The sequence below is a fragment of the Belonocnema kinseyi genome, chromosome 9 (assembly GCF_010883055.1).
Source record: "Belonocnema kinseyi isolate 2016_QV_RU_SX_M_011 chromosome 9, B_treatae_v1, whole genome shotgun sequence".
Taxonomy (NCBI): domain Eukaryota; kingdom Metazoa; phylum Arthropoda; class Insecta; order Hymenoptera; family Cynipidae; genus Belonocnema; species Belonocnema kinseyi.
This window is the reverse complement of record NC_046665.1, coordinates 110034176-110050911: the sequence shown is the minus strand read 5'-3', so window position 1 is coordinate 110050911 and position 16736 is coordinate 110034176. Positions and strand designations below refer to the sequence as shown.

Genomic DNA, 16736 nt, shown 5'->3' with positions numbered 1-16736 from the left:
TTTATTTACAAAAAAAGTTCTTAGGTTCAAAAAAACATTCAGTGAACTGAAAAAGTGAGGTCGGTAATATAGGTATTTAGCTGTGTCACATGCCCTTAAAGCGCATAAAATCTCAAGTTATAAATTTTCTAACAATTCAGTTTGAAATATTGCACTTTTGGAAAGCTAACAATTATTTAATTTTGAAATTTCAACGTCTTCCAAAATTATATAAAAAGTAAATTTTTTAATGTTACCAATCTGATAAATGCTCAATGTTTAATATTTCAAAATGAAAACTCATTTTCTGATGTTTCCAAATAAAAAATTTTAAATTTTGGAAGCTTGAGACTCAAAAATGATGAAATTTAAAATTGTCTGTTGCCAAAAGCTTAAAATTAAAAATTTTTTAAAATTTTAACACCTTTGAGCTGAAATGCTTTACTTCTTAAGTTTTTTTATTCTAAGCTCTTACAATTTCAGATTATACTTTAATAAACCACTCAATTTGAAATATTGCACTTTTACAAAGCTGAAAATGATTTCATTTAAAATTAAAAATTTCAATTTCATTCTAAATTATATTCCCAAAGGCTTAAGATTTTTTATTATTAAATTTTCAACATCTTTGATCTGAAATGCTTTCCTTGAATTTTTTATTTTATTTAAACAGATAAACTCATACCAAATAATATTGTTTTGAAAAATTTAATATGAAATTGAAATCTTTCAGCTTAAAATTATTTTATTTTAAATGTTTGGAATTTGAAGATACACTTTCAGTTAAGATCCATCGAATTCTCCACACTTGCTCAATTTTTTTATTCTTTAATGCTATTTAAATTTGTCAATTTTGAATGCCTGAAATTTAAAGCTATTATTCAAATGTCTATAGTTTCAATTCAGTTGGTTTGTATTAATAAAATTAAAAATAATCTTTTAATTTAAAATAAAAATATTTTTCGGTTCTTCTTTGTAAAAACTGTTTCGCGAAATAAAATATTCTCTTTTTTAGTCTGGGTTAAATTTTTCGAATGGAATAATTTTGGTGAGTCAATAGAAGATTAGATTTTTCTTGTTACAAGGAAGAGTCATTAAAAATCTTGTTTCTACTCTTGTCCTCGCGGTGCTTAGATTCGAGGACAGACTTAGAATTCAATGTGCTAAGGGCGAAAGTGACCTCGAATCGTTAGTCCCACGAAGGCTAATGAATCAGTCTGCTCTACAAGATACGAATCGATTAGATGCAAAGTCAAGGAAATTCTTCTCTTTTTTCTAACAAAATTCAATTACCTGCATAATTAAAAATGAATTACACGATCGCTAATTAAGAATCATGAAGGCGCGCGCGCACAAATTTTCCCCCCTTCCTCAAACGAAAAAAATAGAACACTACCCATTCCATTATTCTTTAATTGAATATAAATTTTAATACCTGCTCTAGAGCTCTACAAACATAAATAATTTTAAAATCTGTATTGAAAACTTTTAAAACTCTAGCCGTAAATGCAGGCGCGCAAATTGCCCATTAATTTCCCTGAATTTTTACTTGCTTATATAAAAAAAAAAACAATTTAAAAATGTGTAACAAATTTTTTAATGGAAGCAGTAAATGCACGGGCACAAAGCGCGCATCAATTTCCATGAAGTTTTGTTTGCTTATATTAAAGAAATATATAATTAAAAAATCCATAACAAATTTTTGTAATGCTAGTAGTAAATGCACGGGTGTAAGCAGCGCGTTCACCTCCCTACAATTTTATTTCCCAATATTAAAAACATAAACAATGTAAAAATCGATAAAAACACATTTTGATATTCTCATTATTTAAAAACAATTCGGAGCGAATTTAATCAATTTTTCAAAATGAAATATAATGTAATATGGGTTGTTCAATTTCATCTCACAAAAAAAATATTTTTTTGGGCGTTTTTTTAATTTTTTTTTAATTTTGGATTTTTTCTGGATTGAAAGAAATTTTTTATTTAACACTTTATTGATTTGTAAGAGAGTAGATTTCGGTTTTTATTTTTTTCCTGAATTGAACAAGGGAGTTTCTTTACTTTAAACATTTTTATTAATATTGTTATTGAGTTGACGCGGGTCATGTTCTTTACTTTCAACATTTTTCTGATGATGTGAAAGGGAAGCATTTTTTATTTTCAATCATTTTGTGAATTGGAATAAGGACATTTTTTATTTTTGAGAAATTTATTACTTTAACGTTTTTATTTTTATTAAGTTGAATTGAAAGGGTTCAGTTTCTTTATTTTAGACATTTTTCTTTTGATGAAAAGGAGACATTTTTTGTTTCCATTCTTTTCTGAATCGTAAGAGGAACGTTTTTTTTACTTTTAAAATTTGTATTTATTTAGAATGGGAGAAATTTTGTTATTTTGGTATTATTTATTGGAACAGGGAATCTTTTTTTAATTTTTAAAATTTTTATTAATTTAGAATGGGGGACATTTTTTTATTTTATTATTTATTATTCGGAACAAGAAATTAAACAAAAAATTTATTCCTGAATAGGGATAGAGATATTTTGCATTTTCAACAGTTTTATTGAATTGGCAGAAAGGAAACTTTTGTGTGTACATTTGTTTTGATTTTGTCCAATCGTAATTCTGTAATTTATACATTTTTTATAATAAAAACAGAGGAATTATTTATTTTCAATTTTTTTGTATTGAAAGAGAAAAATCCTGTCTTTTTAAAATTTGTATGGAGTTGGAAAGGAAGAAATTTATTTTTCACTGAATTGGAAAAGGCATTTTTTCTATTTCAACCTTGGTTGCGTGTACATATTACGGGGCCAAATTTTGTATTTTTAATACTTGGTTTGCTTATTTAAAATTATGCAGTTTTTAGAGCTTAAATTCGAAAATTATAATTCTCAAATCTCTTAGTTTTTATTTGTTTAATCTAAAATGTTTTGAATTTGAAGTATGAATGTAATTTATACCATTTAAAATTTCAGAATACAAAATAGTAAATCTTTTATGTTTAATCATTTTGAAAATTTTTAAGATGATCTTATCTCGAATTATAATCTTGAAAAATTAATAAATTAACAAATTTATCGTTAAACAATGAACAATTTTTTTAAAACTGATTTTGCATGAAGTAATTAAAAATTAATCATTCTTAAATTTTGCATGAATTAAGACGTAGATCATTATAGTTCATTTTTAATTAAAAAATAAGTATTTAAGACAAAATTGATAAAACTGAAAGGAATGAATTTTTTATAAAATTTTACTGGATTAGAACAAGTTTTCCGACACACAATGGGCAAACATTGTCATAAAGCACCGAGCAAATGAAGGATGATCTTGATGAATCAAATGTAGACTATAAATTGTTAGATATTGATGTGCAGCATCCGGAACTTTCTGATTCATTAGGTCAAAAAAATTCTAATTGGCAGAAAGATGCTTGGGAAAATTGAGAGTCGTTTGTAGATAGGAAGTGAAACACAAAGTCCTTCAATCAAACTTGACTTCCTCTCAATTCATACAATCATAGAAAATATTCAGGAAGCATAAAATAAACAATTTAATAATTTAATTTAAAAAAGATTTTTAAATTAAATATTGAAATTGTTTTCCAAAAATATTTAATCATTGGGGAATGGGGAGAAGACTGAGGTTAGCGATCAATAAATAAGAATTGGGATACTTTATATACTGAAGAATAACATAAACATTAAAATAAATAAAAGTTAAATAAACATTAAAACTCATACTGATACTTTTAAAATACAAGTTTGTTTCAGTTATAAAAAAAGTTGTGGCAGTTTTCAGAGATGAAGGAGAGAAAAGCAGATTTGCGAAAGTTTGAAGAAATATTTCCTTTTTATCGAGGACGAAGCAGTTGTTCCAATTCTTTTCGAGATAAGAAGAAAAATATGGCTCTTTCTCGAAAACATGAAATCCGGCCTTAAACGCACTCTTTTTGTGTCACAACGAAAATCTTCAAACCGGATACGAATTTTCAACAGAACGCGTGGATTTTTAACAACAAATATGAATTTTCAATCAAATAGTTAAATTTTCAAATAAAAATATAAATGTTCAAACAAAAATGGAATACTTAAATTGATAAGTAAAAAAATTAATTTCCAATAAAAGAAAAAGAATTTTCAATAAGACACAAAGTTTCAACCAGAAACATATTTTCAACTGAAATAAATAATTTCTAACTAGATAAAAATATTTTTTAACGAAAACTAAAATAGCGGATATTTCAACTCAAAACGGTGTTAACTTTAATCAAAAACAGTTCAATTTAACTGAAAAGGACGAAGTTTTAACGAAGGAGAAATCAATTTAAAAAAAAGAAAGAAAAATAAGAAATTACAACAAAATAGTTAAATTCTCAGCCAAAGAGATATCCAACGAAATATTTGAATCATCAACCAAAAGATAGTATTTTTCAAATCACAAAGACTAATTTTTTGCAATAAAAAAATAACAATTTTTAACAAAATACATTAATTTTAAACTGAAACAGATAAATTCTCAACAACAAGAAAAAGATTTTTAATGAAATGGTTCAAATTTCTAAACAAGTAGATGAATTTTCAATGAAAAAATAGTTGAAACTTAATAAATATTATTTTTCAACCGTGAAAATTAATTTTTTACCAAAAATACCAGTTTCCAATCAAATTGAATAGTTCAGTTTTCGCTTAACAGATTAATAAATAAATTAATTAATTTTTCAAGTAAAAATAAGAAATTTAAAAAAATTAAATTTTCAACTAGAAAGGAATAGTAACTCAATTTTCAGTTAAGAAATTAATTTTTAACAAAATACTTCAATTTTCAAATAGAAGGACGATTTTTCAATAAAAAAGTCGAATTTTCTATCAAAAAATATTTTTCCATCTAGATAATAAAAAACAGCTGGATTTTCTACCAAAATAATCGCGTTTTTATCTAAAAAGAGCATTTTGACCACCAAAAATAGAATAATTAAATTTTCAGTCAAACAAATGAATTTTTAACACAAAAAGAAGAATTTTAACTAAATAGTTTAGTTTTGAACCAAAAAGATGAATCTTCGATCAAAAAAATTAATTTTGAATGAAGTAGTTCCACAACAAATTAGAATTATTCGACTTTGCAAGAAGTTAAATTTACAAAAAAAAATATAAATTCAAAATTATTCCAAATTCAAAAAATGTTTATATAAATAAGAAAATTTAATTTGATCTAAGCAGGTTTGTAAAATTAGACGCTAATTTGTTATTAAACATTTCAATTAATATAGAAATTATTCGAATTTATAAACACTTCAAAATTAAACCGATTGCTCTTTGAAAAAACCTAGAAAAACTTTGAAATTTCTAAATTAAAATTCTGTAGCAGCCCAGATATAAGAAACTGAATGATACGAGTATAATATTATACCAAATTTCACCAAAACGTAACAAAATAGCACTTCTATAAATTAAGTTTTGAATTTGCACAATAAAATCTTTTCGAAATTTAAATTAACCGGGAAAAAGAATTTTAGAAAGTTTTTAAATTTCTATTTAAAAATGTTAATATGTAACTAAAAGTATTAAATTTTGATGTATGAATAATAATGGAAAAATTTTTCATTTAAAACGGCTTAAAATAAAAATAATTTAAATCCTAATTTGAAAATTATGCAGCTTAAAAAAATGCAATCGATCAATTTTTAATGAAGTTGTCTGAAAAATCCGGAAAAATAAATTTCCCGAAAAACCAAATATTCGAAATAGAAAAGATTCGGTAATTTTGAGTTTCCTAATTGGAAAATTCCCGAAAGTTCAATATTACCAAATTTGAAAATTCCCGAAATAAAATTGCCAAAATTATAAAATATTCGAAAGTATAATATTTCCTAAGCAGCAGTATTTACGAATTATAAAATTATTCTCGAATCTAAGTGATTAAAACATTGCTTTAATAATAAAATAAGAAATAAAATACTTTAGTTTGATGACTAAATTAATTACTATATTATTTATTCAATATTAAAACTAAATTTTAATTATTTTACTTCGAGGTTTCCATATTTTGGAAAATTTTTATTTCCAAAAGGGCATAAGAACCAACTTGAACGCTTTATCACAAAACCCCTTTTAAATTAAATAAAAAAATAAAAGTTAAACATTTTTGACACTTTAGGTAAATAGGCTACGAAACCCCTTTTTGTAGGGCCATGTCTCCTTCCGTAACTAATTATTTACTTTGAGAAGTTATTTTGGGAGACACAGACTCGAGCTGCGAAAGGTTTGAAGGGCAGAATTGGCAAAGGGCACAGCACGAGTAAGTTTCAGTGAAGAGGAAACGGGGTGGGGGGGTCCTCGACCTTGTCTTGGGGAAAAAAAGCATTAATTCGGAAAAAGCGTCAGGGCGCCTATAGGTTGCCACTGGGGCCGAAAGGAGGGGGTGTCCGTTTCTATGACAACGAGTGTTGACCCTTAGAAGGGCTGGCACGAGTTCGTAAAAGTATGTCACGCGCGTGTACTCACACGTGGGGTAGGTGGGTGGCGATGAGCAATAAAGTGGGGCGAGACAAGGAGGAACATGCGTAGGTGCCACCACTCGACGATATACACTTTGTCAGATTCATGTCTAAAAAATTTTGCTTTTTTTTGCCGATTTTTATATTCTCCTCAGGCATATTTTTCTCTTCGGGCAAAATTTTATTTTCTGGCATATTTTTTTTGTCGGGCATATTTTTCGAATCTGGAATATTTTTCAATTTCTTGAACCTACCTTGACCCTTGTTTTCTTCTGCATGCACATATAAAGGACTTGTAGAGGACCGAGTGATTTTTTATATTTATCGTCTTTGTACACTCGGTAAGACTCCATTTTTGTGAGGATATTCCTTCGCCCCATAATATCGTATCTTTCCTCTTTTTTTTTACCCTGCACCAATCCTGGAAAAAACGAAAAAATAATTCCTTAATCATAGTTGGTGTTGATGCTGTTTTTTCTACATGGTCTAATCTTAATATTTGAATATTGATTTTTTTCCTAAGTTTGAGAAATTTTTGTCTGAGCTAGGATTCGAACTCAGGTCTTCAGATTGCCAGTAGCTCAGTGGGTAAGCACACAATGGCAAGCTGAAGACCTGCGTTCGAATCCTAGCTCAGACAAAAATTGATCAAACTTAGGAAAAAAATCAATATTCAAATATTAAGATAAGACCATGTAGACCATGTTCGAATCCAAGCTGAGAAAAAATTTTTAGTAATAAAAATTAAAATCAATATTTAAACATTGATATAAGACCAGTTGGAAAAGAAAAGAGTAGCAAATATTTATATATAAAAACCTGGTCAATACTATAACATAAAAATACAATAATTTTTTTTCTTTCTAAGAAACATTTTTAGATGAGAGATATTTAAGGAAATTTTTTTTTTTTTTTTTTTATTTCTTTTTTTTTTTTTTTTTATTTATTTGTTGATAATGTTTGACGAGTAATTAGAGAGATTGTGCTCGATCGAGAGATATCGATCTCGCCATTAACTATCCTTAAGCCCGAGTGATTTTTACAACCGCTATCACCTCACTAATAAGAATTTATATCGCTCTTTCGTGCCTTTATATAGTCGGCTTGAATCATCGTTTATTCTTCATTAATTTACTTTTTCTTTCTTATAATCATTGAGTAAGAGCAAATTTCCCTCTCGCACTTTTAAAGTGAAATAAGTGATATATTCTTCAGATAGGAATATGATAAGTTAAGAAAAAATTAATTTTTTTTTATGAGTGATACGGTACTTTTAGATGATCTCAGTATGTATGAACGTGATCCGGTTTTGTTATTAATCTTACATCGCTTCTATAAATAAACATATGTGGTAATTTGTACTTTAAATTCGAAGTAGGTTTTTTTCTATCTGTATTAATAAAACTGTTTCTTTTTTTGTTGCAGGTGAGTCTTTCAGAGTTGGTTTTAAAATTCTTTTTTCAGATGCGGTTATGTAAGTGGAGTATATATTATTTTCGGAAATTAATTAAATTATATTTAAAACAGAACATTTTTTAATAAGAAGTAAGTCTTAAAAAAAGTAGAATTTATCATTTTTTCAGCTTATATTTTTCGTTGGTTGAGAATTCACCTTGTTTTTAAAATCTTTATTATTTGATTAAAAATTTCATTATTTTGTTAATAATTTTACAATTTTTTTTAAACAGTCATTTTTTGTCGATGTAAGTGCAACTGTCTTATGGAAAATTCGTTCTATTTTTTTAGTAAGAAATTTATCATTTTAGTAGAGAATTCAACTTTTTGATTGAAAATTAATCTGTTTTATTTGAGGATTCAACTGATGTGGAGATTTTTTTTGGCTTAGAATTAATTTTTTAACTGATAATTTAACTATTCCATTTTTGGTTGGAAATTTATCTTGTTTAGTTGAAAATAAATGTATTTTAGGTGAAAAATACAACTATTTAGTTAAAAATTTCAATATTTGTTTGAGAATTCATTTGTTTTTTTTAGTTCAAAATTAATTTTTAACCAAAAATGTACGTTTTTTTTTTAATTCGTGTTTTTTAGTAGAAAAGTAATACTCTAATTTAATGCGACCTTTTGGTTAAAAATGAGAAAAATTTCTTTCTTTAGTTGAAAATCCGTTTTTTGGTTTAAAAATGTATCCTCCTGCTTGAAATTTCGTATGTTTGGTTAGAACCTTAACTTTTTGGTTGAAAATCCGTTCTAATTGGTTCAAATTAATTTTTCCAACTGAAAATAAACTATTCTACTTTAGGCTGTTAATTCAACTATTTGATTAAAAATTCATGTACTTTGTTGCATGTTCGTTTTTTTCTTGAAAGTTTATTTTTTTAACTGAAAATTTAGATATTTCATTTTTAATTAAAAAATCGTTTTGTTACTTGAAAATTTAAATATATAAGTGGAATTTTTTTCAACCGAAAATGTAACTATTCCATTTTTGCTTAAAAATTTAATTTCTGTAGTTGAAAATTCAATTATTTTAGTGGAAAATTATTATTTTTGGGTTGAAAATTAAATTGTTGCGGAAGAATATTCTAATTTTTAGATTGAAAGTTAATCTTTTTTTGAAAATACGTTTTTCCTTAACTGAAAATTTGACTATTAAATTTTTATTTGAGAAATTAATATTTCTTGGTTTAAAATTGATGTATTTTGTTAAAAATTCGTTTTTTTTTTTTTAGAAAATTCATTTTTTTTGGCGATGATTCGTTACTGAAGTTAAAAATTCGTATCTTTGGTAGAAAATTTATTATTTCTGTTAAAAATTAATTTTCTTTACCTGAAAATATAACTATTTCATTTTTGTTTGAAAATTTAACTTCTGTAATTAAACATTTATATTTTTGTTTTTTGAAAATTCAAATTTTGTATAAAATTCAACTCTTCTGGCTTTCAAAATCAACAATTTTTTTTAGTAATTACTTTTTTTGTTATAAAATGATATTTTTTGGTTGAAAACTCGACTGATTTGTAGCAAATTTATTTTTTTGTCTTAAAATTTCAGCATTTTATACGATTCTTTTTACTGAAAACTCTTTCATGGTTTGAAATATAACATTTTTGGTTGAGGATTCAACTAATGCTTTGATAACTCGTTTTTTATTGTTGTAAAAATTGATATTTTTTCGTTGAAACGTTAAAAACCTAACTATTTGGTTGAAAAATCATCTTTTTAGTTGAAAATTAAACACTTTTGTTGAAAATTCGTTCTTTTTTTTCGTTGAAATTTAATTTTTCTGATTGAAAATTCAACTCTTCCATTTTTGTTTAAAAAAATTGATATTTTTAGCAATTCGGTTGAAGGTTCATCATTTCAGTTGAAAATTCAACTGTTTTTGTCTTTCGGTATGGAAATTAATCAATTTCGTAGAATTCTCTAGCTGATCTCACTTGTCATAGAATAGGATTTCTTTAGAGACCTTCCACCCTTTTTTTGTTAGAGACTGTGCAATCGGTTCTCACCGACTAGAATAATGAAATCTCGATTTTTCCCGACGCAGTCTCGCGCATCAAGTAGCGGAATTCTTCGATGAGATTGAGTGCAAAGTAAAGAAAAAGCGAGGAGACTAAAGAGCTCTTTCCTTTCCTTTTCCTACTCCTTTTCCTTTCATTTTCTCTGCCTTCCTTAGTTTTCTACCCCGCTTGGGTTTTTTTCGCTCTCTGGCCCTCTCAGTAGCATCGGTGTGATAGTGAAAGTAGAGTTAGGCTTCGGAAAGAAAGAAAGAAAGAAAGAAGGAAAGAAAGAAATGAGGAAAGAAGGGTGGAAAAAGAAGAAAGAAAGAAAGAAAGGTATACCTATAATAAATAGATGTATAGGTGGTGTTAGGTGGTTTTAGGTCGACTTAAGGTGGATGAAAGTTATCGGAGAAAGCCAATTGGCAGCGTCGATCTCGAGTGCGACGATCGCTCATGCACATTGCACATGCGCACACATAAAAGACACACGCCGACACACAGAGACTGAAGCATGTGCATGAAAGATCCAAGTGTTGGTGTGCGTGATAGCAACTTTTTTCTTGTTTGCTTCTTTTTAAAGCTGTGTGCGTGCTTGTTACTTGGAGTACTGCGAGTACTGTTCTGCACCGTATTACCGTCGAGTCGAGACTTTACGTAACTCTAAAGCTCCTCTTTCCGCGCTCAGGTGCAGGGCCGCAGCGAGCTAGCTCCGCCCGTCTGTCTCTCTGTCTAATCTTTCTTTGCTTTTTACTCAATTAGTCAAGTCCTTTTAAATCATTTATTTTATATTTTATTCAAAAACGAAACGCGGACGGAGAAATTTTTTTAGGCCGATCCAAACTAAAAAGGTCTATTAAAACCAAAAATGGGGCACTGAAATTTTCCCTGAATAAAATTAATTTTTAATACATAAAAAAACAAATTATCTTCCAAATATTTGAATTTTCGACAAAAGTATTACATTTTTAAGACAAAAGGAAGATTTTTCTTGACAAAACAGTTGAATTTTAATCTAAAAATATGAAGCATCGAAATAAAAAGGCATTTTCAATCAAATAGTTATACTTTTAGTTAAAACCAATTTTCATCCAAAAATAAATTTTCAACCAAATATATACATTTTTAACTAAAAACTTGACTTCTCAATAAACTACTTACACTACAGACATTTTGAAACAAATACTTACATTTCTGAAATAAAGAAAATCATCTATTAACAGAAAAATTGAATAGTCAAATTCCAAAATTAAAAAACTAATTTAACTTAAAAAAAAACGAATCTCCTATAAAACAGTTAAATTTTCTACCACATAGTTGAATTTTATACCTAATTCTTGATATTCCAAGACTTTAACGTAACAAAGCAGCTAACTTTCCAACCAAAGAGATGATTTTTCAATAAAAAATATAATAGTTGATATTTTAACAAAAAAAATTGATTTTAAAATAAGACCCAATACAATTTATCCAAAAAATCCAAATTTTCAACCACATAGTTGAATTTTTTGTCTAAAAAATATCACTTTTTAAACAAAAATAAAGTGATATTTCATTTAAAATTTCCAAGCCAAAATGATGATTTTTCTACAAAACAGTTGAGTTTTCAGCCCAAAAATATCAATTTTCAACAAAAAAGTTAATTTTTAAACAAAAAGTTAAATTTTTAACTCAAATCATGTATCTTCGACCAAAAAAATGTTGAATAAAGAAATTCAACTTTGAAGCAAGGAGCTAAATTTTCAGCCTAAAAAGATGAATTTTTAAACCAGAAGATTAATTTTTTTAAATAAAATTGTTTTAAATATAAATTAGAGCCCTAGGCGGCCGTCAAAAGCCATCCTAAAATTGAAAGCCCTTTATAGACGGCCATAAATCACGTTAAATATGCCCGCCCTTTATCAGGCCGCCCTGGACTGTCTTTAGAACGGCCGCCACCTTTTTACGCAGCCCTAAGCCACCTTAAAAGCACTCAGCAATTTTTAGGCTACCCTAGGTCACTCAAAAGTAACCTCCCTAAAATTGGTCGCCAAAAGCCATTTTAAACTTGAATAAATATTAATTTTTTTGGTTGAAAACTCATTTCTGTGATTGAAAATTGAACTTTTATGTTGCAAATTGTTTGTTTTTTGCTTGAATATTATTGTTTTAAATGAGAATTAACTATTCCATTTTTGGTTTAAAAATAATATTTTTTAGTTGAAATTTCACTTATTTGTTTGGTAATTTATGTATTTTCTAGAGAATTCATCTTTGTAGTTGAAAATTTATATTTTTAATTTAAAATAACCTGTTTGGTTAAAAAATCAACTATTTGGTTGAGAATTCATCGTTTTTAATAATAAAATAATCTTCTTGTTAAAGAATCCTCTTTTTGGTTGAAAATGTTTTTTATTTTGTTGAAAATTCCTCTTTTTGATATAACGTTTATATTCTTGTTTTAAAAATAATTTTTTGGTTAAAATGGGTACTGTTGCGTTAGAAGTTTGTTGTTTTTGGTAATAAATTAATCATCTTGGTTAAAAAAAAAATATTTTTTTGGTTGAATTTTGAACTATTTTGTTGAAAATTCATTTGTTTCTTGAAGATTTATAATTTTAGCTGAAAAATCCTCTTTTTGGTTCCAAATTTAACTAGTTCGTTCCAAATTCGATTTGTTTTACTGATATTTTTATTTAAATACTAATCTTTTCTGTTTAAAAATTCAACTATTATTCTACTGCGTTAAAAATAGATTTTTCTTGTTTAGAGATTCATAATTTTATTTAAAATTCATCTCTTTGGTTTAATATTTTAACTAATTTTGTTGAAAATTAAGTTTTTTTTGTTTGACAATTAAACTATTTGGCTAAAAAATTCGACTCTGTTCTTGAAAGTTCGTCTTTTTCGTTAAAAATAAATTTTTTTGTTGAAAATTGAACGGTATTCTAGTGATTTCACCTTTTTAATTTAAAAACTGAACAATTTGGTTGGCATTTTTTCTCTCTCTGGATTAAAAAACCTTTCGTGGTTAAAAATTTAACATCAAAATTTTTTTTTTAAATTGTATTTTTGTTTTGAAAATTGATTTTCTTTTGGTAGAAATTTTACCTGTTTTTCTTTAAAATTTATTCTTTAAGGTAAAAATGATTTGAAAAAATTCCTACTTTCTTGTAAAACTGAACTGTTTTTTATTTTAAATAATATAGTTTTTTCTTGAATATTTAATTATTTTGTTGAAAATTTTATTATTTTATTAAAAATGTAATAGTTTTGTTCAACCTTTTTATTTGATAGGATATTCGTTCCTTCAAATTGAACATTCAACCATATAACTAAACAATTTAACTATTTTTGCTTGAAATGGAATCTTTTTTTATTTAAAAATTTCAAAATTTTTCTGGATATTTATGATTTTTGTTAGAAATTCGACTAACTATGTTGAAAATTCATTTTCCTTAATCAAAAATTGAAGTGTCTTCTAAGAAAAGTTTCTTTTTGAAGTTCATTCTTTTTTCATTGAAAATTTGTGCACTTCTTTCAAAATTTGTCTGAGAAGGATGAAAATTCAACTACTGTGTTAAAAATTCCTCTCGTTTGCTTAAAAGTTCAAATATTTCTTGGCAAATACAACTGATGTGTTAGAAAATTCATCTTCTTTGGTAGAAAATAAATCTTTTTTTTTCAAATGAATTTTATTTTGTTGGTTGATAATTCAATTATTTTGTTTTTGGATTTGAATTTAAGGACGAAGAATTAACCGGAAATGATACCATCTCATCCTTTTTGCACTTTTAATTTCGCCCTCTGTAATAAATATTTCGAGATGTGCAACAAATATAATCCAGAGATGACTGCAGAAGTTTAAAAGTCTAGAAGAGAACTGCATGTTGTGTGGAGAACTAGAGAGAGAAAAATGACTCGCATATTTCGCGCTAGTTTGTTGCATTTTGCCCCATCAGCGGGAACCTCATGTTTACGATCGAGCTTTTCAAGCCCGCACATTCTCCGCAGCTATAGGAGTTTAATAGTTAGGAGTTAGGAGTTAGAAAATAGAAGGTAGAAGGTAAGAGTTAGAGAATAGTAATCGTGCTGAAATCTTTTGGCTCGAGGGTTTCGTCTTCGTCCACTTCTAGTACATCCTCTCTCTCTCTCTCTCACTCTCTGTCCCTCTCTGTCCCTCTTTCTCTACATTTTTCTTTTTTCCTTCTTCTTTTTTGAATTATCCCACAAGCCTCGACACGATAACGCCTGGTGAACATTCACGTGCGTGGTGTGGTATAAAGGAAACCGTTAGAACTGCACTCTGCAAAGGTGGAGAAAGGAAAGAAAAAAAGGATGGAGGCTGTCAAAAGAGAGAATATAAATACAACTTACATCTCTCGAAATTGTCAAAGGTTATCCAAAATTGTTCTTTATTCTAAAATCATTTATCATATCCTTTAATGAAGAATTACATTGTAACTGGAACACTTTCCATGATGAAAGTCTTGATATTTGAACTTTTTATAGAATTAAGAACTAAACGTTAATTACTTGAAATTCAACGTTTAAAGATTACTTCGGACAAATACATATTTTTAATAAACAAGAACAAATCTGCCTAAGCCGGGATATAAACCAAGATATCACCGCTATGCATGAGTGTTTTTCTTTTTAAAAACAAAATGTATTTGTTCGAAGTAATCTTTAAACATGAAATCTTTCCATAAGATATTTAAAACAAAGTCAAGTTGATCAATTAAAATTTAAATGTTTTCAATGTCAAAACAAAATTCGAGCAGGGGGCTCAGCCTAATCTGACGCACCAAATCTATCGCTCAATCAATCAGTTCCTTGCCTAGTTTAACCGGAAAATTGAATTTTTTATTTTTAATACGATTTTTCACGATTACAACAAAACTGTGGGTCTTATAAAAAAGTGCTGTTAAGGAAATTTTTAAATATTTTTTGAGGAAAATGAATTTTTTTACTAGCATGCGGAAACCTCCCATTATCTATCGGACTATAAATTAAAATATTTAAATAAACACATGTTCGAACATCATGACTAACTTCTAAATTTTATGACTTATTTTATTTGTCTTCACTTAAAATCTGGAAGCGATCATACCTTCCCTGGAGCTACGTACATACCTTTTTTAGGACTATATTTCTTTAGTAATTATTTATTAGTTCATAGGAATCAACTCAATATTACTGTCATAATTAAGAATCGTTTCAGGCCTGTACCAGTCCTCAAAAGATTCTTAACTGACTAACCAGTCTACCCCAACATAATTAAGTATGATAATTTGAAATTTATTATGGACTTTCAATTAGGGAAATAATGCAAAAACTAAAAGTGAACTCTAATTCTGATAAAGTTTATTATTATTTATTAAAAGTGTTTATTTAATTCAATATTAATATTTTTCAATGTATTGTTCCGGTCCAACAAAGCTTTGATTTATTTAGTCTCAAAGAGTACCCTTTTAGAGTGATCGTTTTGGTGTCGAAAGAACACCTGATTTTTTGCAGAATTTGAAAAAAATATTTGCGTGTTCTCCAAGGCGGTTTTTTAAAATGAAATATTTATTTTATTAAAATAATCACTGTTTGTGTATTTTACATCAGAATCCCTTTAGCTGTTTTTTTGAAAATAAAATACTAAGTTTTTTTTAAAAAAGCTGCCTCTGTATCCCCTAAACCATTTTTTTTAATTTTGCCAAAAATCCCTAATAGATAAGATTAATGAAAGGTCAAATGTTTAGTTAATGAAGCGACGACCACAACTGAATATGTTGATTTCGAATGAGGTCCAGTTTGAAAATATTGCAAGCTCAGAGTTATAAAGGATTGTAATTTTTCAATATCCTCAATTTTAAGAGTTTTAACTTTAAAAGAACCCTAATTTTAAAAGACACCTATTCCCTGATTAAAATTTGACATTTGAACATAGCAATTGATATTTCTTTTTCTACAAAATTGTTCAATTCCCAGTTTTCAGTCGGGCTCTAAACATGTCAGCTTCTAGGTCCAGAGGCCCCAGCATGAATCAATTATGGTACACTTCTGTTGCACTAAGTTCTGACGTCCTTTCTGTGTTAAAAATGAAACTCAACATTTTTCTCTGCAACCCGCAGAGCATAAAAAAGAAAATAATTTTCTGAGAAATTCTGACAGTGCGACAAGGTGGTTGTAATCTTTCTGGTGGGGCCCGGTACCCGCGGATGATCCCCAGGTTGAGTGGCGCTGAGTTCAACGTCCTGGCGGGCAGCGCACCCGAGCTGAGCCAGGCAGGCAGGCAGGCAAGCCACCAGACCTCATACCTATACAGTATATACCTTGCACACTCTCGCATTTGCTTTACGCGAACTAGCCGTAGGTACTGTTACTTTCGCAATGTGGGCCCTTTGCCCCCCCTGCCCGCCCCCCTTATTGTCCCAGCGGCGTGTGCGCCAAGGTTGGGGGTTGGGGGAGCTAGGAAGCTAGCGAGGTTCCACCAACCTCGGAAAATCCAAGAAACTCTTCTCTAAGTCTCCAAAGACTCTTGCCAATTTTCAAAGCTGGATTCAAAGAAGAGAAAATTATTTAAACTTACTCAAATTTTGCAACCTGATCCTGGGTTTCTAATGTCTTCCAATGTTTAACGCTTTGTTTGAAAGAAATGTTAAACCTATTTTGTTAAAGTTTGACTCTGATTATTAAAAAATAGACAAATTAGGAGGCAGTCCCTGCAAAAAAACATTTACTCTCTGTCCTCTCCATCACCACTAACTACCACACTTTTCCCTCCGTCACCCCCTCCTAACTACCACACTTTCCC

At 28.1% G+C, this 16736-nt stretch overlaps 2 protein-coding genes across 6 annotated transcripts in view; one reads left to right on the top strand and one right to left on the bottom strand.

Moving 5' to 3' along the window:
- LOC117179332 (ecdysone-induced protein 74EF) overlaps positions 1 to 16736 on the top strand; it is a 348553-nt gene that overhangs the window by 160158 nt on the left and 171659 nt on the right. The window lies entirely within an intron of this gene.
- Positions 1 to 16736, bottom strand: part of LOC117179334 (U7 snRNA-associated Sm-like protein LSm11) — a 50090-nt gene that overhangs the window by 17492 nt on the left and 15862 nt on the right. Inside the window, exon 2 of the mRNA XM_033371008.1 lies at positions 6739 to 6905. Coding sequence (XP_033226899.1) covers positions 6739 to 6905 — 167 coding nt within the window. The remainder of the gene's footprint in view (positions 1 to 6738; positions 6906 to 16736) is intronic.